Raw genomic sequence first — 25,522 nt, 5'->3', positions numbered from 1 at the left:
AATCTACAATCTATTGATTATAAGAAACAAAAAGTCAAGCGCCTCGTAATTTATCTCACCATCCAGGTGAGAGTTTTACTTTTGCTAATTAAGTACCAAAGTAACTTACGTAAATAAACGAAAAAATGTCTAAATTAAATTAAATTAAATTACATAAAATAAATAAATATTTATAGACGTGTGTGTATTTATTATTTATATGTACCTACTGATCGCAAATAAGTTATACAACCGAAAACAATATAACTACATCAGGTATATAATACTTGTATACTTGTCAGTTATACTACCTAATAACCTTTTATTATATAAAAAAGTTTATTAGTTAGTTTTCATGTCGGTGTGTTGTTTTTTTTATTGTTTTTTTTGTAAACAAGAGTCAAGAGCACCTTTTTACTTTTACTCTTTTTATAAAATAAAGTTTTTTTTATATAGTTATAATAAAAAATGTATAAATTATATTATATGATTAATTAATTTATATAGTTAGTATGTTATGTACTAATTTTATTTTATTTTATATTATATTATTGGAAATAATTAATATGAAAGAAAATGTTATATAAGTTACTAAAACAAATACATACATAGGTAGATAAATAATAGACATAGAGTATGATAGTAAATTATTTATACTATAGTTAGTGTAGTACTTTTATTATTAGGTGGTAAAAGTTTCTAGCACTACTACCCCATTTTATTAGTTCAGGCAGTTAGTGAAATTAAAATTTTCGTTTTAAACTCAAGAAATTTGACAATGATTTCCGATCTACCATTAGAAAAGTTGAAAAATTTAAACAGGAAGTTGATAAACTAGAAACATGCTTTGATTTTCATTATAAATTGCTTATATATTAAATTGCATATATATACATATATACATAAATATATATTATATACATATATTTATATATGCTAACTATATGTATATATATATATATATATAGTTAGCATATATACATGTATATACAAAAATTATATGTTACACATTATATAATATTTAATTATCATTTTAAATTATTATTTGACATGGTAAATATATAGTAAAAGTAGTAGTAGTAGTAGTAGTGGTAGCAGTAGTAGTAGTAGTAGTAGTAGTGGTAGTAGTAGTAGTGGTGGTAGAAGTAGTAGTAGTAGTGGTAGTAGTAGTAGTGGAGGTAGTAGTAGTGGTGGTAGTAGTAGTAGTAGTGGAGGTAGTAGTAGTAGTAGTGGAGGTAGTAGTAGTAGTGGTGGTGGTAGTAGTAGTAGTAGTGGTGGTAGTAGTAGTAGTGGTAGTAGTAGTAGTGGTGGTGGTAGTAGTAGTAATAGTGGTGGTAGTAGTGTTAGTAGTAGTAGTGGTAGCAGTAGTAGTAGTAGTGGTGGTGGTAGTAGTAGTAGTAGTAGTTGTTGTAGTAGTAAAACTCTTGAAATAAATTAATTTTAAGATTGCTATTTTATTGCTTACAAACTAATTTCTGACTTTAAAGCTGTTAAACTTTTAAATCATTGACTAAATACTAATATTAATAATAATAATAAGAGTAATAATAATAATAACAACATACCATATAATTATTAATTATATTATTAAATATTATCAAATATTAAATTGGGTTCTTCTTTTTAACACACATCAGGACAACTTTTCTCATGTCTCTTAATTTACAATTCTTTTTAATCATTTCATTATTATTGTTGTTTTATTATTATTATATTATTATTCTATTATTATTATTATTATTATTAATGTTGTTGTTATTATTATTATTTCAATTCTTAATTTACCTTTTGCACCTTAAACTGTCTGTCTGTCTATCAACTGGTCCATTATTTAGTAATTAATTATACTACTACTACTGCTTCTGCTATTACTACCACTACTACTACTGCGACTGCTGCTACTACTACTACTACTACTACTATTACTATTACTGCTAACGATAATAATAATAAATTACAAAGGAGAGGGAAATAATTGAGACATTGATTTGAATATTTCATCACCATTAACGAACCATGTCTCATATTCGTTATTTAGGCTGGGCTAAAAATGGTCGCTCGCTCTCTTTCTCTCTCTCTCTCTCTTTATAAAAGAGTTTTTGTAGTGCTCTTTAATACTACCTTTATATTTATTCATATCTCTTGTTCTCTCTCTCTCTCTCTCTCTCTCTCTCTTTCTCTCTTTCTCTCTCTATCTTTCTCTTCCTGTCTCTCTTTCTCTATTTACATATATGTATATGTGTTTCGTTCCTTCGGTGTTGCGGTATAAATAGAAGCTGACGTTTGCGAACGAAGTTTGAGACGTTACGCATTTTGCTCTAGGAAATAAATAAATGAATGAAATAATTAGCTAATTAAGAAATTAATTAATTAATTAATTAATTGAGAGATTTATTGTCGTACCAACTGAAATTTTCTCACAAATGATAACAATTTAACAATGAAGTTTCAGCCGAAATCATCAGCGTCATCATCAGCGCCTGCAACTCAATTGAAGACGTCATCATCACCTCCGTCGAAAACAAGATATAGAAAGTTATCACCATCATCAAGACCGACACCACCCACAACTACGGCATCATCATCACCACCACCACCGACAATTTCATCATCATCACCACCAACGAAAACGGCCCCATCAAAGATGGCGCTTGTTCAGGTGAAAGTGACGAACATGTTGAACTCGTTGATCAGGCAGAAATCGTGCAACATATCGGAGAGGAACCAGTGCTATAAAGTGCGCTACCTTGGAAATGTCCTGACTGCCTTTATGAAGGGTTGGTTGGTTGGCTGGTTGGTTGGTTGGTTGTCTGGTTGGCTGGTTGGTTGGTTGGTTGGTTGATTCATTCATTTATTCATTCATTCATTCATCCATCATTACAAATACATCGCTCCCTATTAAATGACTTAAACTTTCATTATCATGCTTAAGCCAGCCAGCAAATCGTGACGCAATCTCACGGACGAATGGATCTAATTTACATGCAAATTTTCATTGGCTTATTTAATATGCACATTTTCAATTAGCTTGTTAATATGCAAATTTATTCATAGGCGAGGGCTGCGTTGATAGGCCGGTTGATATATTGTGGAAAAATTTTCAAGCCAATGAGAACTCGACTCTTCAGATGGAATTGACGATTTGCGGTTCCGGTTTGAAGGTAATGATGATGATGATGTTGGTGATGATAGTAGCGATGATGATGATGATGATGTTGGTGATGATGTTATGGATAATTTTGTTAAAGACGATTTTGAATTAGCCTATAAAGATGAATTAAACTGGCATTATCTTTGCGACGATCATCATCATCATCATAGCCATCACCATCATCATCGTCGTCATCACAACGATTATCATCATCACAAAACCGCCATAATCATCATCATCATCACCGTCAGGTTGAGACGAAGGAGCAAGGCCTAACTGAGTACCGGTCGAACAAAGTAGCCTACTGCACGTGCCTCCCTAAATACCCTAAGCTCTTTATATGGGTCTATAGACATGAAGGTTGTGATGATGATCACGATGACGACGATGATGATGGTGATGACGATGATGATGATGATGATTATGATGGTGATGATGTAGATTTTGTCATGAAAAATTCTGACAATTTTTACAATTTCTCGATCGTTATCATAATTACTTCCATCACCACTATCGTCATCATTATAGTAATCACTATCATCACCGTCATCATCATCATCATCATCAGGTAAGAAAATGAAAGTAGAACTAAGATGTCACGCGGTTCTCTGCAAGTCGGAAGAGAAAGCGAAACTAATTCAATCACAATTACAGGCTAAGTCAGTTTATCGTTCTTTCATTTATTCGTTCGTTCATTCGTTCGTTCATTCATTTATTCGTTCATTTATCCGCTCAATCATTCATCTATTGACTCAACTGTTCGTTAATCAGTTGGGGTACCTCAGGGTTCTATCCTTGGCCCTCTTCTGTTAAACGTCTAACCCTTACCCATCATTCATTTGTCAATTCTTTCATTCATTCATTCATTCATTCATTCTTTCATTCATTCACTCGTTCGTTCATTCCTTCATTCATCCAGACTGACGTCAGCTTTGCAAGAATTTAGGCGGGAAAAAACTCGCCGGCAAAACTCTCGCCTGGTCATCCAGACGAGTAACCAGCAGTGCGCGTCTGCTCTGCCCGTCGTCACTAACATTAAGCCTGTCAGGACCAAATATCTTTCAAAAGGAGATAACTTTAGGTTCGTTCGTCCGTTCGTTCGTTCGTTCGTTCGTCCGTTCGTTTGTTCGCTTGTTGGTTTGCTTGTTTTTTGTTCATTCGTTTATATGTTTGTTCTTTCTTGATGGCTCTTAGACTAATTATCCTCTTAAGAAAGATAATTTTACGTTTGTTCGTTCGTTCGTTCCATTTATTTATTCATTCATTCACTCATTCATTCATGCATGCATTCATTCATTCGTTCATTCACTCCTTCAATCCATCGACTGATCCCATTCTTAAAACAGACTGCCAGTCGAGCAGTCGAACAAAGCGCCCAAACTGACTTCAATAACTGAAGACGCTGAAGATGACGACGATGGCGATGATGATGATGATGATGATGATCGTAATAATAATAATAATAAAAATAATAATAATAAAAATAATTACAACGAAGATTGTGGTAGCAATAATAATAATGATAATAATAATAATAACATTGACTTGGTATCGGAGTCCGTTTGGTGAGTTGAAATGGTGATGATGATGATGATGATGATGTTGTTGTTGATGATGATGATGTTAACGACGACGATGATGATGATGATGATGACGGTTATGATAATGATCACGCAGTTTGAATCCTGACGTCAATATGTCCTTGAGAAGCACGCCATCTGGTTCGTTACTACTACTACTATTTTTAATAATAATAATTTAATTATAATAATTTAACTATAATTTATTTATTATAGCCGACAAATTGGACGATGACGCCAGTGATGACGTAAGCAACGAATCAGGATTCTCGGATGAGGCTGATAATGATGGCGGAAAATTATGATGACAATGATGATAATGATTGAAAAATGATTGTAGTGGTGATGATGATGATGATGGTTTAGAATGATGATGATGATTTGGAATGATGATAATGATGATTTGGAATGATGATGATGATGGTTTGACAACGACGAAAACAACAATGAAACTAGGTAGAGCCTCTAACTGACCTTTAACCTTTAGTGATGATGACGACCTTTAACCTTTAGTGTTGATGATGATGATGATAACGACGGCCTTTAACCTCTAGTGATGGTTACGGTGGAAATGGAAATGATGATGATGATGATGACAATTGTGATGAGGATAATGATCTTACTGATGATGATGGTGATGGTACTTCTATAACTTATTTATTCATATTATTCCTCATTATAAACCCTATTAATGATTGGTATTAATATTATTATCATCTATAAATAATAATAATAATTCATAATAATTATAATTATTTTTTTAACTTGACAAAAACGCATTTATCAAGCATATGTATATATATATATCGCTATTATTATTATTATTATTATTTTTATTATTATTATTATTATTATGTTACCCTGCACAATTCAACAGTAGACAGACATATCAGTGGATGAGAACTGTTAGCTCCTTCGTTTATGAGTCTACGTACGTACATTACATTTTATGTCTTTTGGTTGATTGATTGAAGGAATGATTAAAGGAATGATTGATTGAATGAATGAATGAATGATTGAAGGAATGAATGATTGATTGAATGATTGGTTGGCTAGTTAACTGTTTTTTTTAAATAGTTTCTTAGATTGCGAAACGTTTTTATAAAAGTTCATTTAACATTTCCATCTATTTTTGGATAGTTTATATGTATGTGTAAATATATAGTTTATTCATTTTTGCTTTCTTTCTTTCATTCATTCATTAACAATTCATTCATTCATTCAACCTTGAATTATGTCTTCCATGCATTCGTTCATGCCTTTTTGTTTCTTTTATTCATTTATCTACCGATTCGTTCGTTCGTTCATTCATCGTGGTTTTAGATCGGTTTTTATTTGTGATGTTTATCGTTCATTCATTCATTCATTCTTACATTGAATTATTCATCCATTCATTTATCCCTCCATCCATTCGTTCGTTCATTTGCTAATTAATTTCTTTCTGTTTTTTTTGTTACATCTGTCCTTTGATTAATAGGAATATTTCTTTCATTTAATTACTTAATTGTTCATTCTTACACTCATTCATTCATTCACTCATTCATTCACTCATTCATTCACTCATTCATTTATCCATTCTCTCCTTATGTTTATACAGGGACTATCGTGAATTGATTTTAAAATGTGATTTTAACGATGAACTTATATTTTAAAAAATAATTGAAAATTATGCGATTGACTGATTAATTAAATGATCGAATGAATGAATGAATGAATGATTGATTGATTGATTGATTGATTGATTGATCGATCAGACGTTATTTTATATTGCAATCGTCTTAACATTAAACTGACCCATTTATATTGAATTTAGATGAAAATATGAAATAAAAAAAGTTATTTTCGTTGCTTCTTATTCAGTCACTACGATACGAATTACTTCTTTCTTTAGCCTGTTCGTTCATTCCTTCTTTCTGTCATTCATCCATCCTTCAATCCATCAATTCATCCATCATTCGTGATTGTTGTAATCAACCATCTCTGACGTCATCACGTTAACCCCGCCCAGCGACTTTTCGACCAATTGCATGTTGTTTATTTTTAGAAGCCTGTTTGATTGGTTGACGTAGATAGAGGCAAGGGCGCTCTGCTCATTTATATTCATAAGCGGCGAGTTAAACTGTTGGGTGGTTAAATTAACATAATTAATTCATTAGTACGCGCGCGCGCACACACGTACACACACACACACTTGTTGAACTTGTTCGTTGTAAAATAATTCAGCTCTGCTCCTATCGGATTCCGTGATTGGCACTCCGTCAATGATTTGAAGTTTCTGCAAGTTGTGCAGTAGTAGAAGTTTGTGTGTGTTTCTTTTCGCTAGCTGGTTGGTTGGATGGTTGGTTGGTTGGTTGGTTGGCTGGTTGATTGGTTGGTTGAATGATTGATTGGTTGATTGATTTGTTGGTTATGACGATAATGATAATGTTTAAAAATTTACGATAGAAATTGAACACTAACATTATTTTGCGACAGAGATATCTCGATGAGATTGACTAAGGTGCTTAACTTTTCAATCTCCATTATCTCCTGACATCATCATCACAATCATCATCACAATCTTCATCACAATCATCATCATCATCACAATTATCATAATCGCCATCATAGTAATCGCAATCATGAATACAAAAAGAGCAGCAGTAGCAACAGACCTGGAGTTGGTTGAGTCCCAAGAAGAGCCTCTGCAGTGCGAACAACCTCCCGAAGTTGTTCAAACTCCTCAACCTATTTTCCTCGACGTGTAGCTCTCTCATCGTCCTCTGCTGATTCACGAGTGACAATTCGTCCAGAGACCTGATAATGGTGATGAAAATTATTACAGAAAATTATTATTACAGAAAATTATTATCACAGAAAATTATTATCACAGAAAATTATTATCACAGAAAATTATTTTTACAGAAAATTATTATTACAGAAAATTTTATGTAGCGCCAATTTGAAAGTTTCTCAAAAGTTCACACTGGAAAAAATTACTGAAACAACAAAATAATAAACACAATTAAATCAAAAAAAGTTTGTTTTTAAACTTTTTTAAAATCTATCAACACTCAATCCCGGTTCCCCCAATGACTTTGGCAGCGCATTCCAAAGAGTCAGCCCAGCAACAGATATGCTTCTTGTTCCTACATTCAATTGGGTCCTATTAATAACCATTAGATTTAGATCACGAGACCTCAATTGAACGCCTTTCAAAACAGTTGATTTTCCGTCAAACTTCTCCATCAAATGCCGAGGAAGTCATCCATTTGATGCTTTGTACATTGAGAAACGTATTTTAAAAATTATTCTTTTTTCTGAACATTTAACCAATGAAGATCATTTAAAATTGGTGTTGCATAATCAAACTTTATGGACCTACAACAGTTCTAGCTGCTCTATTTTGAATAGACTGAAGAATCACAACTGATTTCACCGGTAGACTGACTATTCCAACAGGCTGTTGCAATAGTCCAACCGAGAATAAATGAATGCATGTATCAGAGTTTGCAATGTAGACCTGTCTAATGATTTGCGAACCCGATAAAACCTTTGCAGGTGGTTGCTACACGATGAAAGAAATCATTTTAAGATAATCCTTCATTGATAATCTTGAATCTAAAACACATCTCTGATTAGACATTTCATCACAAAATTTTATATTTCCTCCATTAACATCAATTAAATTTATATTCATTCTGAACAGTTGTTGCCAAGGGCCGATAGGAAGAAACTGAGTCTTTGATTGGTTTAATTCGAGACGATTCATCGACACATCCAGGCATCAACTTTCTTAAGGCACGTAACTAAGATATCAATCACAAACTGAATTGATTCTGGCTTACTGGATGGTGATGACAAGGTAATAGCAAAACAACAACAACAATAATAATAATAATAAGCATCGTTAACATTATGACCTTATTCTGTTCTTATCGAGAACGAGTTCTTCCAGCTTGTGGCATCCGTACAAGCCCTCCACGCGGGCAATCTCATTCCCTACATGACGTCATAATAATAATAATAATAATAATAATAAAAATAAATCTTATTATTTTTATTGTTACCTTGGAGGAACAGGGCCCTCAGTGAGGGAATGAAGTTCAACTGCAGATTCTGCAAATCCTTTATGCCGTTATAACTAACGGAGTAAATGAGTGAATGAGTGGATAGATGAATGAATGAATGAATTAAAAAAAAGATAGATGGATAATGTATGTATGGATGGATGAGTGAATAGATTGACCAATCAATCAATCAATCAACCAACCAACCAACAAGCCAACCATCCAATCAGCAAATAAAAAACATACTAACAATTAAAACAATAATATCACAAATGACCCAAACATTCACCCAACCAATCAGCAACCTCACCCCAAATGTAAGACCTCCAAACTGTCAAGGACGGTCATCTGGATGACCTCGACCGCGTAAGGGGTGCTGTTATAAACCACCATGTTATTTAGGGTCTTTTGTTTGAATTTCGATTTTTCGAAAACGCATTCTATGCGATTGTTATTTAGGCAGAGTGTCTGGTTGGTTGGTTGGTTGGATGGTTGGTTGATTGGCTGGTTTTTTAGTAAATTATTGAATATTTATTATTTAATTCATGCATCCATTCAATCCTCATTCATCAATTCATTAATGCATCCATTCATTCATTCTGACTCCCTAACCCCAACCCCCGAAAATTCTACCTTAAGACTTTTCAAGTAAATGAGGCCAGAAAAAGAGGTCAGATTGTTGTTCTCCAAGTTAATGCTAGATGAATGAATGAACCAATGAACGAACGAACGAACAAATAAACGAACGAACGAACGAACAAATAAACGAACGAACGAACGAACAAATAAACGAACGAACGAACGAACAAATAAACGAACGAACGAACGAACGAATGAATGAACGAACGAACAAATAAACGAACGAATGATGCGGCTGACTGACCTAATGAGATTATTAAACTGGGATGGGTTGCCGAGATCGATGGATTGGATGGATGAGATGGGGAAATCCAGAGTCCTGACGTCCTCAACGTTCATCCTATCTAATTGGTCCATCAGGAAGTCACGTGTCAACATGCCGCCGTAAATTTCTTTCGCTTTCAACAGTTCGGGTTTTTCCTGCAATTTCGGTTTCGTATTATTTGACGTACATGGCGGGATGTTGTGGTTGTTATCATCATAGACAAAAGTAGTATCATCATCGTCGTCATCATCATCATCATCGTCGTCATCATCATCATCGTTGGCCACAGCATCATCATCATGACCGACGATATAGCAGCTGTCCAGTATCTTGATGGTTCGTATGTGGTAGATGGTGAACATGCGATATTGTTCGCTCGTTCGCGTCAATGGGTTGTTCTCCAGGTCAAGAATTAACAATTTCTGCAACTTCTGAATGAATGAATGAATGAATGAACGAACGAACGAACAAACAAACGAATGAATGAATGAGTAAATAAACGAATGAATGAATGATTAATAAATGTATTAGTGAATAAAACACGAACGGGCGAACAAACTTGAAAACCAGCAAGCGGATGAACAAATGAATGAATAAAAGGGCGGATGAGCAATGACATCATTACCCCAAACTAATTAACATAAATAACTCCACCCACTTTCAGGTGAAAGACCTCCCTCAAATCTTCCACCTCATTGTTGCTTGCGTAAAACTCCATCAAATTTAACAAGCAAGAAAATACTGCTAATTGCTTGACCTGATTGTTTATGATTGACAGGTGACTCAAGTTTGTGATTGGCTGGAAAGTGGAGTTAGAAAAATTGCTTATGTAATTATCGTCCAGGCAGAGCTTTTCAAGTTTCGTAAATAGAGCGATCTGATTGGCGCTCTTCAAATGGTTGTCAGCCAATGAGAGCTCGAGCAGAGTGTTCCTGCATGACTCCAGGCCCTGATTTGAAAATTTTAAATTTTGTAATTTAATATTATACCAGCCCTACACTACTACAAAAACAACAACAACAACAACAACAATCCTAACCTGAATTGTAAAGAGATTATTACCGTCGAAGTTAGCCCAGACGATGTGTTTGAATTGTTTGAAATTGTTGAGATTGAAGATGATGCTGTTGCGATAAGATACGCTGGTTATGCTGGTTTGCTGTGATGTGATTGGTCGAAAAGTTGCTGTGATGTGATTGGTCGAATGGTTTTTACGCTGGTATGTGATTGGTCAAAAAATTGTGTAAATAAATTATTTGGTTGATTTAAACGTTGTTCAATCGGTTGTTTAGTGAATGAAATGAATCAGTGATGTGATATTATAAGCAGGTGAAAATAAATTGAACAATTGTAAAAATAATCAACCAATCAATCAACTGATCAATCTGTTAACCAGCCAGCCAACCAATCAATCAACCAATCAGCCAGCCAACCAATCAGCCAACCAATCAGCCAGCCAGCCAACCGACCGTACAAGTAGAGTGAGAGCAGTTGGCGATTTGACAGGCCACGTCATCAACACTCAGCCTACTCGGTTTTTCAGTTGCACAACCTAGAGAGATGCGTCTATGTGATTGGCCGTCGAACACCGCGCTCGAATTCGATTGGTCGCCACTGTCGGTAGTGGCCGGTGATTGGTCAGCAAATGAGGAAACATTTTTTGATTGGTTGTTGGATCTTTGGACGTTGTTATTTGATTGGTCCGTCGTTTGAGCAGATGGAATGTTTTTCACGACTGGCTGGTTGTCTAGCTCGACGAGATATTTCAATTTCTTTGTTAACGTTTCTTTCATTTTGTGAGCCTGATAACGATGATGATGATGAAAACGATGATGATGATGATAGCGATATTCATAACAATCTTTATCGAAACCTTCCTCCAATAGTTGCAGCTGATATCAAGATGGGTGATATTTTGCAGCTTGCAGATGATGATCATGACGTCACCGTACGTGTTCGTCAGCTGATTGTTTTGCAACGTCATCATCTTCATCTTCGTCATTCCGTGCTAATGATGATGATGACGATGGGGACGACGATGATGTGTTAGTAAAATTGTAACATTAAATTCGCGCGACACGCGCTTATAATCCCAACTGTCATCACCATCATCATCATCCCCGTCATCATCATCATCATCATCGTCATCATCATCATCATCATCACTTTGATTCCTGATAATGATGTGACCAAATTGTTGGAGGCGTAAAACTCGTAGAGTTGGCTTAACATGTACAATCCATCAAGGTTTGCAATCTTGTTGTGGCTGACTGAACAGTTGGTTGATTGATTGATTGGTAAATTCATTCATTCATTCATACATTCATTTATTTACCCATCCATCATCCAGCCATCCATCCATCCATCCATTCATCCATCCATCTATTTATCTATCCATTAATCAAAAAATCGACAATTAGTCAAAGAACAAATAGATAAACTAATAGCCAACCAGCCAATCAGCCAACCAATCAACCAACCAACCAGTCAACCAACCAGCCAGCCAACCAACCAATCAATCAATCAATCAATCAATCAATCAACCAACCAATCAACCAATCGACCAACCATCTAATTTCTTGAGAACACTGAGATGACAAATTAGTTTGATGCTGCACAGGCCTTGGTTGATGAGCGATAACTCAGTCAGTCCGTACGACAATCTCAATTTATTTTTTAGCTCCTCCATGTTGAGACTATTAGTTCTATGGTGATGACGATGATAATGATGATGATGATTATTATTATAATTATAGAAATTTAATTAATCCCGTAGTATCGCCATCTTACGCAATTTACTGAGATAGGAGCACGATTTAAACGTAACTCAATGCTGATTCTATTTCTCTTTCTGCCCATTTAAAATGCACGGCGAGCATTGTAGAATATCTATATAATTAACATTAATTAATTTAATTTACATTATAAATTTTATTATTCTAACTTTATAATTACAATGTATGTTTCGGAATGAAAATTAAAGGATGTTCTTATTATTATTATCGTCTTCCTCATCATCCTCATCATCATCACCACCAAATACAAACTGTCTGTTGATGGTGTCAATGTAGCTATCATCATCGATATCATCATCATCTAGAAGACGAATCTGCTGCTGTCGCTGCTGTTGTAGCTGCTGTTGTGGCTGTTGTGGCTGCTGTGGCTGCTGATGTAGCCGCTGCAAAACTTGTTTATCAAACACGGCATCAATCCTCTCTTCAAAACTCAGACCATGTTTCTCATCCTAAGTTGCAAAAAATCGCAAACATTCTCAATAGCAATGATATAAGTGACGATTGTCCATTGGCGTTAATGAAGAAAACCCCGTAATAAACAGCGGTAAATAAGAATAATAATAATAATAATAACAACAATAACAATAGAAGAAGGAAGCATTCACTTTAGTTAGATATTCAAACTCAATGATGTACTCCAGTAGTACAAACTCGGGTTTCAAAATGAACCATTCGCGCTGTTTCACGGCGCAATCACATAACGACGACGACGATGATGATGATGATGACTGATGATGATGTGGTGATGATGATGATGGTGATGGGAGCAGCAGTGCTGGTAATGATGGCGATGATTTTTGAAGAGGAAATGATGATGCTGATGATGATGTGAGTGAACTTTGCGTTAGCGCGTTTGTCGATAGAGATGACGTCATTGTTGTTGTTGTTGTTGTTGTTGTTGTTGTTGTTGTTGTGGCTGGCTGTGACGATGATGGTGATGATGATGATGATGTGGGCGGTTGTGATGATGATGATGTTGTAGTAGGCAGTAGGTATAAAGATGATGATGGTGGCTGCGATGATGAAGTTGCTGCTGCTGCTGCTGACGTAGGTAGTAGTGATGATGATGATGATGATATGGGTGGTTGTAATGCTATGAATGATGATGATGATGATGGGTTGCTGATGATGATGTTTGTCCTCGCTTGCATGTGAGTTTGTTTTGTTCGGTAGAAACTGTCGACTCCAGTTGGGAAGTCTGCGGCTTGCGGGCTGGATTGGATGAATATTTCATTCATTCATTCATTCATTCATTCATTCATTCATTTGTTCATTCGTTCATTCGTTCGTTCATTCATTCATTCATTCATTCGTTCATTCACTCACTCAGTCTTTTTATCCCAGGGAGTTGAATTTCCAACGTAAACTTTCATCAACAGTAACTTTCCTCTCTTCAGCCCGTCGTATAGAAATGATGATGACGATGACTGTGGTGTTGGTGGTGGTGGTGGTTGCGGTACTGATGATGATAATGATGACAAAAGCAGCAGCGGCGGTGATGATGATGCTGCTAATAACGACGATGACGTCATCGAGTTATTTTTATCTGCGCCTATACTTCCGATTGCTCTCTTCCGGTTGGCGAGATTTTTTTTCTGTATAGTATTCTTTTTTTTATTGTTGTTGTTGCTGCTGTCTTCACTATTATTAGTAGTAGTATTATTATTATTAGTAGTAGTAGTATTATTATTATTGTTGTTGTTGTTGTTGTTGAATCTTATATTATCCGCAATTGCAATGCTATTTGTGAGGTGACATACATTTGTAACACTGTCATCATCATCATCGTCCTCGTCATCATCATCATAATCGTCGTCGGTGTATATATTATTATTATTATTGCTGTTATTTTTATTATTATTAATATCATTATCATCATCGCCAAATTTGTTATCATCATCATTATCATAACCGTCGCCGTAAACTACGTAATCATTATCATAACGGTCACCAACACTGCTGCGATCATTATCATAACCAGCACTACGAAGATCATTACCATAACCGGCATTCTTAAGGGCATCATTACTATCACCTCTTTCTTTCATCTTTGTCGTCATCTCCGTTACTTTAGTGTCATTGGCTGGGATTTTAATTGGGCTATTTTTAGCCGAACTATTTTTAGCCGAGCTATTTTTGGCTGAGTTATTTTTATCTGTCATCGTCATTTTCGCGTTATTTCTCCTGCCACTCATTTTCTTCTTCCTTCGTCTCGTCACTCCATCCTTAACAATCGTCATCAGTTCACTGCTGACGTCATCGCCATCTTCCCACACGTAGAATAAATACTCCAGGTCCTTTTTGTAGGCCAGTTGTCTGAGGATGATGATGATGATGACGATGATGATGACGATGATGATGATGGTTGTGGTGGTGGAGGTGTTGATGATGATGGTGGTTGTGAAACATCGTAAAATGATAATAATGGTGAAGATGATGATTAATTTAATTGTTTTGCATCTCTTTACTGATTGGTTAATGGGAATTTCTAGCACAGCGAGCAAACCTCGTCGGTGGCCAATAGGACACGTCCGAGCCAGAACATTTCTGACCAATACTGTGATGAAATTTATAGGTCAATGACCCATTTTCAACTTTGGTGACCTTGGTGACGGCTATGCTGTCGTACGATTGCCTGGCGTAATCGAGGCTGCAGAAACGTGATTGGACGAGGTCCTTGCAGGCTGCATACCTTCAATTTGATTGGTCGTTGAGTTCGTTTTCTTTGTTAAATGTTTTTTTTTATTGAAGAATCAATCAATCAAGCAACTAACCAACTAGCCAGCCAACCAATCAAACAACCAACCAACCAATCAACCAACCAACCAACCACCCAATCAACCAACCAAACAATCAATCAAGCAACTAACCAACCATCCAACCAACCAATCAACCAACCAACCAACCATCCAATCAACCAACCATCCAATCAACCAACCAACCAACCAACCAACCAATCAACCAACCAACCAACCAACCAATCAACCAACCAAACAATCAATCAAGCAACTAACCAACCATCCAACCAACCAATCAACCAACCAACCAACCATCCAATCAACCAACCATCCAATCAACCAACCAACCAACCAACCAATAAAACAACCAACCAACCATCCAACCAACCAACCAAGCGTCATTAACACAGCCGTATTGGAATGAAATGTTGCCAAAAGACGACAGCTCAGTCTGGATGTGAGCGATGGACCAGAATCTTTCATTAGACGCCAGTCTTACAATAAGCGCTACATCATTGCTCACTCTGATTATGATGATGATTTCAAGATAATAATGATAATAAAAACAATAATTATATTTAATTATAACTATATAATTAGAAAAATATTAATTATGTGAATGAATGAATTATTGAAAGGACAAATGAACGAACAAACGAACGAACGAATGAACGAACGAACGAATGAACGAACAAATGAATGAATGAACGAACGAACGAATGAATGAATAAACAAACAAATGAATGAATGGCTAAATGAATGGATGAATTATGAATGAAGTTACTTGCGGACGAGTTGATGATATTTCTCTATGAGAGGCTTGACACGGTTGACATTCTCTTCATCTGGCTGGTAAAAAAATAAATCATCATCATCGCCAGCAGCAGCAGCAGCAGTAGTAGTAGCAGTAGTAGTAGTAGTAGTAGTAGTAACAGTAGCAGTAGTAGTAGTAGTAGTAGTAATAGTAGTAGTGGTACTTATCATCATCATCGTCATTATCATCTTTGTCATCATCATCTAGCAGTAGTAGTAGTAGTAGTAGTAGTAGAAGTAGCAGCAGCAGCATCATCATCGTCACCTTGACACAGAGGAATAAGTTGAGTTGCCTCAGTCTATCATATATGAATTTCAGTTTATTGTCACTCGCTTGGGATATACATCTGAATGAATGGATGAATTGATGAATGAATGAATGAATTAATGAATAAATTAATTAATTAATTAATAGATAAACATACAGAAGAACAAACGAACAAAATAACTAAATGACTGAAGAGGAACCTTAACGTCTTGTAGTAATTTTTATCGCAAGCTTTTCTCTTCATCGTATAATACACGAGCTTCCTATTCACCATATTCTAATGATGACGACGATGAATCATCATCACCATAATGAAGATCATCATCATCATCATAACAACCCACCCCCACCACAAGCACCATCGTTATACAAATAAATTCATTGGAGACCCAAACAAGACAAAAATTGAACCATCATCACCACATCATCATCGCCACATCATCATCATCGTCGTCATACTCACCGTGGACGATAATTTAACCACGGAATTAGTCACATCTTCCCCGTCTAGCGTCAACAGGTTGGTCACGTGGTGTATGACGTAGAAGTTGTAGTTAGGCAGATCGGTTAGGCAGCATTTTCTATGGATTTTACTCTTCAAACTCAAATGCCGTAAGTTAGTTAATGTCTTTAAGTTTTTTATATCCTTTGGTTGGATTGGTGAATGAATGAATGAATAAATGAATGAATGCAGAGATGGATAAACGGATGTATTGTTTGACAGAGTTATATCATAGAAAAGTATGAATGAACAAACGAATTAAGAGTCGAATGAATCAATCAACGATCCAATGAATAAAAATGGACAGATAGATAGATACATAGATAGATCGATAGATGAACGAATGATCAGATAGATAAATACATAGATAGATCGATAGATGAACGAATGAAGAAACAATAAAAATGAATTAATCAGTTGATGAAAAATGGCGCGTTCTGATTGGCTTAGAGATATTAAAAATTATTTAATGTATACAACTGGGTTTGTACACAATGTATACAACAAGAATCAGCATTGCTAAAACTCATTTTATTTTATTTGGACCCAAAATTCGTACGAATATCGTAAATCTTCAGCTATCATTAGATAACATATCCATTAATAGGGTTCAATCTACTAGATTTTTAGGCATCATCCTTACTATCAATTTGTCATGGTCTGATCATGTTTAATTTGCTTCTCAAGAAATTACAAAAAATTTATGTTTAATATTCCGACTCAGATCTTAGTTTCTTAAACATATTTTATTAACATTGTATAATTTGATTGTTTCGCCCTGTTTCTCTTATTGTACATCTATCTGGGGCTTTGGTACAAAATCTAATGATCGTATTTTAACTCTTTGTCAAAATTATTTCATCCGTATTTTGTATGGTTTAGCTAAGTCTGATCATGTAAGTAATTTTTTGGCATTATCTAAAATTCTAAATGTTGGTCAGTTACATATACTGCTCACCTTAACGGATTTTAATAAATTAATCATATTAAATTACTGCCCATCAGTACTTCAGCAGTTTAATAAATTATTAAATCGTCGTTCTACGTACGATACCATCCTCTCTGACTTTTACTTTCTTAAGCCAGGCACAAATTTTGTCATTAACTCAGTTTTTAATGTGACGTGTCGCCTTTTGAACTTGCTAAACCAATCCATGTTAAAAAAAACTCGACTACGCCTGGCTCATTCAAGCAGTCTGTTTAAAAATTGATTTTAACGAAGCATTCTTCATCATTCATTAACTGTTGAGTTTTTTCCTACTTACATTATTATCTACATTGTAATTAGTACTTTACTGATTGATAGTTTATGTTTAATTCAAATTTTCGTTTATATTTGTTCAAATTTTTGACTCAAATTTCTGTTTTGGTGGCCCTACAAGTGGTAACTTCGGGTCTCCATGTGATGTATTTTCTTTGCTGAATAAAAGTTTATTTGAATTATTTGAATATTTATAAAATGAATATTAATGAGACTAACATTTATTTGAATTATTTGAATATTTATAAAATGAATATTAATGAGACTAACATCCAATAAGAATAAAGGATTGCCTGATAAGTCCAAAGTGTCAAGATTGATCAAGTGACTTAACGATGATCCTGATAATGATGATGATGATGATGACGACGACGATGATGATGATGATGACGACGACGATGATGATGATGATGACGACGACGATGATGATGATGACGGCTTACCTATTCTTTCTATCTCACAGTCAGCTAAATTTAATTCAATTAAATTCGTCAACTCTTTAAGACCCTGAAAGTATTTAGAATTCCACAACATCATCATCATCATTATTATTATTACTATTATTATTATTATTGTTGTTGTTGTTGTTGTTACCTGAATCTTACTGATAGGATTATCATTGAGAGCCAGGACTCGAAGGCTTTTAAGGGATTGCAGATTCTGCATTTTCGAAATCTTATTCGAGTATAGGTAGAGTTTTTGCAGGCTCAGTAAAGATCCCAGACCACATATTTCCTGTCCATATAATTGTAGTTGAGAATATTTGTAATAATAATAATGATAATAACAAATAATGAATGAATAAACTCACTAATGACTAAATGAATGAATTCATTAACTTGTAAACTTCGTCACACAAGTTCTCATAAGTCATAATGACAATAAATAAAACCTACTTTAACACAGCATTCAACAATCCACAATTCTTTCAACTTAAAAAGTGAACTAATGTTCTCAATCTTATCGATCGACTGGCCGACAATGCAGAGAGATTGAAGATTAGGAAAATAGTCAAATCCGCACATTTTAGGAAGGCCAGAGAAAAACATTTCCAAAGTTAAACAAGAGAGCCCATCTTGAGTTAAGCGGTTGAATTTAAGCCCATTGCTGAAACACTGAATTAGTGAATTAGGGTTTGATAAGAAAAAAACTGGAGTGATAATTAGTTTCATTTATAAAGCTTGATCATATTTAAACCGTTAGATAGGATTGTCATTCAGTAATAATAGGATTAAATTTTAATCTTTAAAAACAAAACACAGATGATGAAAAAATGAAAAAACTTTTTTACAATTTCCTTCAAAATATCGTTCTTGAGTTCATCTTTCTCTTTAATATCGTTGACAAAATTACTTTTCATTTTAAAAAATTTAATTTAAAACTCTCAAAAATGTTTAATATAATGAAAAAAAGTTTAAAATTTGAACTTTTATCAATACAGAATAGAAGAAGCAATAATTTGGTTCTCATGGCAACGATGATGGCAAGTTAAAGTTATTTTTTTAAACATTTTTTATACTAAATTAAATTAATTTAAGTGAATTTATTAATAATTATTTAATTTAAAACATTTAGTCAATTAATAAGTTTAATTTTTAAATTGTAAAATTAATTAATGCTTTCCATACATTATTATACTTTGTATTTAAAAATAAAAACACAGAGAGACAATTAAATTCCCAAAATTATATAAAATTTAGAAAATTAAAATGTCACATGAAAAAGAAGTCGTCAGAATTAGAGTCAAAGTTAGTATTTTGGGATATTTAAAAAAATTAGTTTGTATTGGTCCATTGGTTGAGTTTGATCACTTGATCAGTACTGTAAGGTAAGTCTGTAACTGTATGTATCTGTACTAGTTTTAGGTCTTAATTAAACTTAAATAAGTTTTAATTTAATTTTTAAATTAAATATTAATCAAATGCTTGTGCAAATCAATTAAATTATTTATTAATTGTATAAATAATAATGAATAAAAGCTAATTCATGATGTTATTCTACAATTCTAAATTATTAAAAAAAATCTAAATTAAATATGAATTGGAATCCAAAGTGAGTATTATTTAAAATAACAGTTAAGCAAGAATTGTATGTACTAAGCTATAAAAAAACTGAAATAATCTGACAATCCTTTTACTTCATTGCCATTATTGGCCTAAACCTAAAGCCTAAACTTTTATCAGTAATTAGTTGAGCAATTACTATTACAATTACTAAGTGATTATTAATTCAGTAATCAGTAATATTTTATAAAATTATAAACAAATGATTACTAATAAATAATGAAAAATATAATTTATATTTTTCTATATTGATTTGATACTAATACTCTAAACTAAAAGTATGGTAGACAATTAAATATAATTTCACCAAAAAAAGATTTTATGTATATGTATTATAATATATATAGTGGTAATTTAATGTTGGAAGCAGACCGTATTCTATACGATATGATTAAACAAAGCTTGCCTTTTTAATTTTTCTTACTCGAATTTTCTGAAAATTATTAATTTATTAATTAGATGCATATCATTATAATAATTTATCAGAAATGTGACGGTCTGAAGCAGCCAGAGTACAAGAAGATGTGCGTGGATCCCCAGATAACCTCATTCAGCATTCTGCAGTGTTTGCTAATCAGGGCCTTTAATATTAAAAGGTATTTTATAAATATTATTATTGTGAGGATAAATATCATATTATAATTATTAATTATCTATTGGGTATATGTATAATACTTGTTTCAAATATTAAGTTATTATGAAATTATATTATTGCAATTATAATATATATATTGTGTATGTGGCCAGAGGCATAAATATATAATATATACCCTTGAACAACACTATATATATATATATATATATATACATATATATATATATATAATTTACATTTAATCATAAATAATTCATATTAAAATTCAGTTTTATTCATTAAATATTGCAAAATTAAAAAGTAATACGCCCCAGAAATTTATTTTTCATTCTAACCCCTGACCACAGTGACTTCACGATTAGTTACCTGGCCACAGATGACGATGGTAGCGACGTCTACCTCTCCATGTTGTCAGACTGGGATCTAGACGCCGCCATTTTTAGCTCCAGCACTCCATATTTGTGTCTAAAAGTGGATTTAAAACCATACGAATCCGGCATTGACGATGATTGGGATGTGATAAAGTCCCCAGACTCCATACCACCATCATCATCATCATCATCATTATCAACAACGTCATCATCATCAACAACAACAATGATATTTACTTTGCCAACTACAACTACCGTCATAAATGCCAATAAAGTTTTCTCAAAAACGCTGAATAACTTTTTCGAAAAAACCGTTCAGACTGTCTCCAAAGCTATTGGTCAGTTTTTATTGCTATTATTTTTCCTCCTGTCATTATCATTGTTATCATTACCACTAAAACCTTTCCTGAAGGCCTGAAGCAAGATGACCAGCAGTCACCGCCACAGCCACAACCGGCTGCTAATTTCTCTACCACAGTCGCTTCTACAAATTTGAATAATACTATTTTTAGTAATAGTATTACCACCACTACTGTTACTACTACTATCGCCGCTAGTACAGCTGCTACTACGGCCACCGGTAGTTTTAGAAAGTATAATAACCACTTGCATTTGCCACCTCTGAGTTCGCCGTTGTCTGATGGCGATTTTAGAAGTTTTCAAAGTCCTGTTGGTGTGCTGATTGAGCAGAATAAATTTAGGTTGGCTGGGTGAATGAATGAATGGATGAACGAACGAACGAATGAATGAATGAATGAATGAATGAATGAATGAATGAATGAATGAATGAATGAATGAATGAATGAATGAATGAATGAATGAATGAAAGGATATATAAATGATTGATTGATTAGTTGATTGGTTTATTAGTTGATTGGTTTATTAGTTGATTGATTTATTAGTTGATTGTTTAGTTGATTGATTGATTGATTGATTCTTGAATTATTTATAGACTCATTCATTTATTCATTCATTGGTTCGTTCGTTCATTCATTCATTCATTAGTTCGTTTATTCATTCATTCATTCATTCATTAGTTCGTTTACTCATTTGTTCATTCAGATTGAGCGTGTATCAAGGTGGTGTAGAATGTTCCTTGAGGAAAGTTGTGTGGCGACATTTGCTTAACGTTTACCCACACGACATGACTGGTAAAGAGAGGATAGACTATCTAAATGTGTGTACAATTGTTTGTCTGTATGTTTGTTTGTTTGTATGTACGCTTGATTGTTTGTTTGTATGTATGTACGGTTGTGTGTTTGTATGTACGGTTGGTTGTGTGCCTATTCGTTCGTTTGTTTGTTTGTTTCATTCCAGTTAATTGTTTCAAATAACTATTTGATTTTGTGTGACACGAAAATTTGCATTTTTCAATTAAGGTTTATCTTTCCATTCGTTTATAACGCACTCTCTCTCTCTCTCTCTCTCTCTCTCTCTCTCTCTCTCTCTTTCTCACACATTCTCACACATACATGTTTACACACGTACACACATACTTACACACACCTACACACACACAGACAAAATCGAAAGATTATTACAAACTTCGTGATGGATGGAAGAGGAAGCTGATGGACGGCCTGATGTCAGGGGAGGATCGACAGGTCATCTGCGCCGTCAAGAAGGATGTCCTTCGAACTGACCGACACCATCCTTACTTCTCAGGTTGGTCGGATTCTGGTTCTCAGGTGATGAATTAGTGGGATTGTGAGACTGTGTTTGAACATACTGTCTGAATGTTTGTTGCGTGTCTTGTTTGTTTGTCTGTCTGTCTGTTTGTCTATTTGTTTGTTTGTTTGCATATTAGCGCCAACATCAGCTGCAAAGCTAGCTATATATCATTCTGAAATGAACAGATAAAAAATAAACATAACTCATTTATAACGTGATGATCCAACAACACAGAAACACACACACAGACACACACGCTCACACGCACGCACGCACACACACACACACAAACACACACGCACACTCACAGGAAAGGACGACAATCAGAATAGCATCAGCTTACTGAACCTCCTAGTGACCTACGCCCTTACGCACCCTTCCACCTCCTACTGCCAGGGCATGAGTGACCTGGCCTCGCCCCTTCTGGTCGTGCAAAAGGACGAACCGACGGCCTACATCTGCTTCTGCTCCCTCATGGATCGACTGAGGGGGAACTTTGCTCCGGATGGTGAACTGATCATGGGCAAATTTGAACATCTCTCCCTCCTTCTGGATCATCATGATTGGGAGTTCGCTCAGCACCTGCGCAAACATCGGATCGGTCCGGATTTGTTTTTCTGCTACCGGTGGATATTGTTAGAGATGAAGAGGGAATTTCCGCTGGACGACGCCATGCTGGTCCTGGAGATAATGTGGAGTACGCTGCCGATCAGGGAACCTCATTCCGTTTCCGGGGTTCCGCTGGTCGATGAGGACTTCGTCGTCCTCTCCACCTCGCCAGGATCGCTATCGTCGCCGGCTTATCGATATTTCACGAGTTATTTGAATTTGAAGAACCGATGTAGGGAGGAGAGGAAGAGCTCCGTGGGCCCTGCTACTAGGAGCTTGCCTTTCACGGCTGCTACAGCTGTCGCTACATCTGCTACTACTACTACTACTACTTCAGTTACTACTACAACTACTACTACTACTACTTATACTACTACTACTACTACTACTACTACTACTAACAACACTACAACTACGATTGCTAATGTCGCTACTAGTTTGACTTCTGTCGCTAACGATAGTAGAGACGACTCTGTCGTGCTTACAACTGCGCGGACGTCAACGTCCATATCGCCACCACCGCCGCCACCACCGACACATTCGAAACAACTGAACAGTACTAAGAGCAATCATCACCGTCATCATCGTAATCGTCAGTCGTCATCACCACCATCATCTTTATCGCTACTAAAATCATTATCATCACGTTTATCATCATCACCATTACAGCCAACAACATCGTCATCAGCTGCTATTACAGCTACTACAGCTACTACTACTTCTGCCGCTACTACTGCATCATCATCGTCGTTGCCACATGATAGCATAAGAAGTCCATGCGATGATATGATAGCGTCAATTGCTGATGTTGTTGATGTTAACATTGAGGAGTATATGATTGTAGATAGGACGAGGCACGATATTGATAACTGTCTCACTAGTGACGTCATCTTTATCAACACTGCTGCTACTACTACAACTTCAGCCGCTACTGCTGCTACTACTACTTATGCTACTTCTGCGGCTTCTTCTACTACTGCTTCTACTGGTAGTACTAATGTTAATGTTAAAAATACTGATGATCTAAATAATGATGTTGAAAGACATGGCTTGAGTTCTGTTTCGTTCATGTCATCAACAGCATCAAACGCCGCTTCATCAGCTGCTGCAGCAGCGACTTCAACGACGTCAACAACAGCAGCAACGACTACAAACAATCATTACGACAACCACCACCCCGATCATCGTCGTCGTCGTCATCTTCATCACCAGGACAACAACAAAGACGACATTGATGACGACTATGCCAATGAAAAAACTTCTCTGCTTTACGACAACAACAACAGTAAAACATCAACATCTTCTGACGACAGTGACGAAATTGACAACAACGTCAACAACAAAAACATCAACGCCAGTGGCAGTAGCAACAGCAACAACAATGGCCACCTCAACAACAACATCAGCAACAACAACAAATCGCCACAATCTTTGTCCCCACTTCCGCCTCCGGATGAGATAGGACACGGAAACTCCTTCCTGATGTTCCTCTGCCTCTCGCTGCTTTTAACTCACAGAGACCACATCATGTCGGCCATGCTGGATTTCAACGACACTGCCATCTTTTACGATAGGAAAGTTAGGAAGCACAATGCAGTTAACGTCATCGTACACGCCAAGTCATTATATAGCGCCTATCTTAAAAACCAGATGTACCTGAGTAGATCTAGGAGAGATTAGTGGTAGTTGAGAGGATGATGATGAAGAAGAAGAAGAGGATCATTGTAATGATTTCATTGAAGATGTTTGGGGTGTAATATTTATTTTACATTAAAATGCAATTTATAAAACAGTGTAAGGCAATATATTTATGTGCAGAACATGATATATTGTTTGTTCAGTTTATGTATACTCATATTTAGACACACGCGCGCACATACATGTGTGTGTGTGTGTGTGTGTGTGTGTGTGTGTGTGTGTGTGTGTGTGTGTGTGTGTGTGTGTGTGTGTGTGTGTGTGTGTGTGTGTATGCATGACTATGTGTCATTTCAGCTTTTCCACTGCAGTCTTCTCCATTGTATTTTCGCCATTTGTTAATTGATGCGTTATGAAAATCATACCCATGATAATTTATTCATTAATTTAGTTCATCTATTTAATTAACTAATAAAAGCTTACAAACTGAATCTATCTTTATAACCAATAAACTCTTTGACGTTCATCTTTCTGCCAT

General features: G+C 35.1%; 3 protein-coding genes across 3 annotated transcripts; 2 read left to right on the top strand and 1 right to left on the bottom strand.

Annotated features, from left to right (window-relative positions):
* The first annotated feature begins 98 nt into the window (after positions 1-98).
* HELRODRAFT_193638 (hypothetical protein) lies at positions 99-6,557 on the top strand. The gene is made up of 9 exons (XM_009028510.1): positions 99-255; positions 2,426-2,756; positions 3,034-3,140; positions 3,382-3,490; positions 3,699-3,789; positions 4,050-4,211; positions 4,477-4,695; positions 4,808-4,851; positions 4,927-6,557. Exons 2-9 carry the CDS (start codon positions 2,624-2,626, stop codon positions 5,013-5,015), a joined length of 954 nt encoding a protein of 317 aa, XP_009026758.1. The 5' UTR covers positions 99-255; positions 2,426-2,623; the 3' UTR covers positions 5,016-6,557.
* A 104-nt stretch (positions 6,558-6,661) lies between these two features.
* HELRODRAFT_179696 (hypothetical protein) lies at positions 6,662-19,065 on the bottom strand (the record flags this gene model as incomplete). The annotated part of the gene is made up of 28 exons (XM_009028509.1): positions 6,662-6,829; positions 6,902-6,985; positions 7,171-7,239; positions 7,365-7,506; positions 8,613-8,691; positions 8,760-8,833; positions 9,070-9,227; positions 9,372-9,456; positions 9,643-9,818; positions 9,972-10,094; positions 10,322-10,612; positions 10,703-10,848; positions 11,195-11,465; positions 11,537-11,671; positions 11,830-11,929; positions 12,711-12,907; positions 13,064-13,186; positions 13,842-13,885; positions 14,371-14,774; positions 14,965-15,150; positions 15,981-16,045; positions 16,275-16,356; positions 16,478-16,554; positions 16,741-16,923; positions 18,311-18,381; positions 18,484-18,547; positions 18,635-18,775; positions 18,937-19,065. 28 exons carry the CDS (start codon positions 19,063-19,065, stop codon positions 6,662-6,664), a joined length of 3,867 nt encoding a protein of 1,288 aa, XP_009026757.1.
* A 1,497-nt stretch (positions 19,066-20,562) lies between these two features.
* On the top strand, positions 20,563-25,029 carry HELRODRAFT_87093 (hypothetical protein; the record flags this gene model as incomplete). The annotated part of the gene is made up of 8 exons (XM_009028467.1): positions 20,563-20,699; positions 21,046-21,382; positions 21,664-21,779; positions 22,138-22,246; positions 22,590-22,734; positions 23,051-23,685; positions 23,914-24,098; positions 24,717-25,029. The coding sequence occupies 8 exons, from the start codon at positions 20,563-20,565 to the stop codon at positions 25,027-25,029; spliced, it is 1,977 nt and encodes a 658-aa protein (XP_009026715.1).
* Positions 25,030-25,522: the final 493 nt, after the last annotated feature.

Source organism: Helobdella robusta (genome assembly GCF_000326865.2).
Source record: "Helobdella robusta unplaced genomic scaffold HELROscaffold_56, whole genome shotgun sequence".
Lineage (NCBI taxonomy): Eukaryota > Metazoa > Annelida > Clitellata > Rhynchobdellida > Glossiphoniidae > Helobdella > Helobdella robusta.
This window is presented reverse-complemented; position numbering and strand designations above follow the sequence as displayed.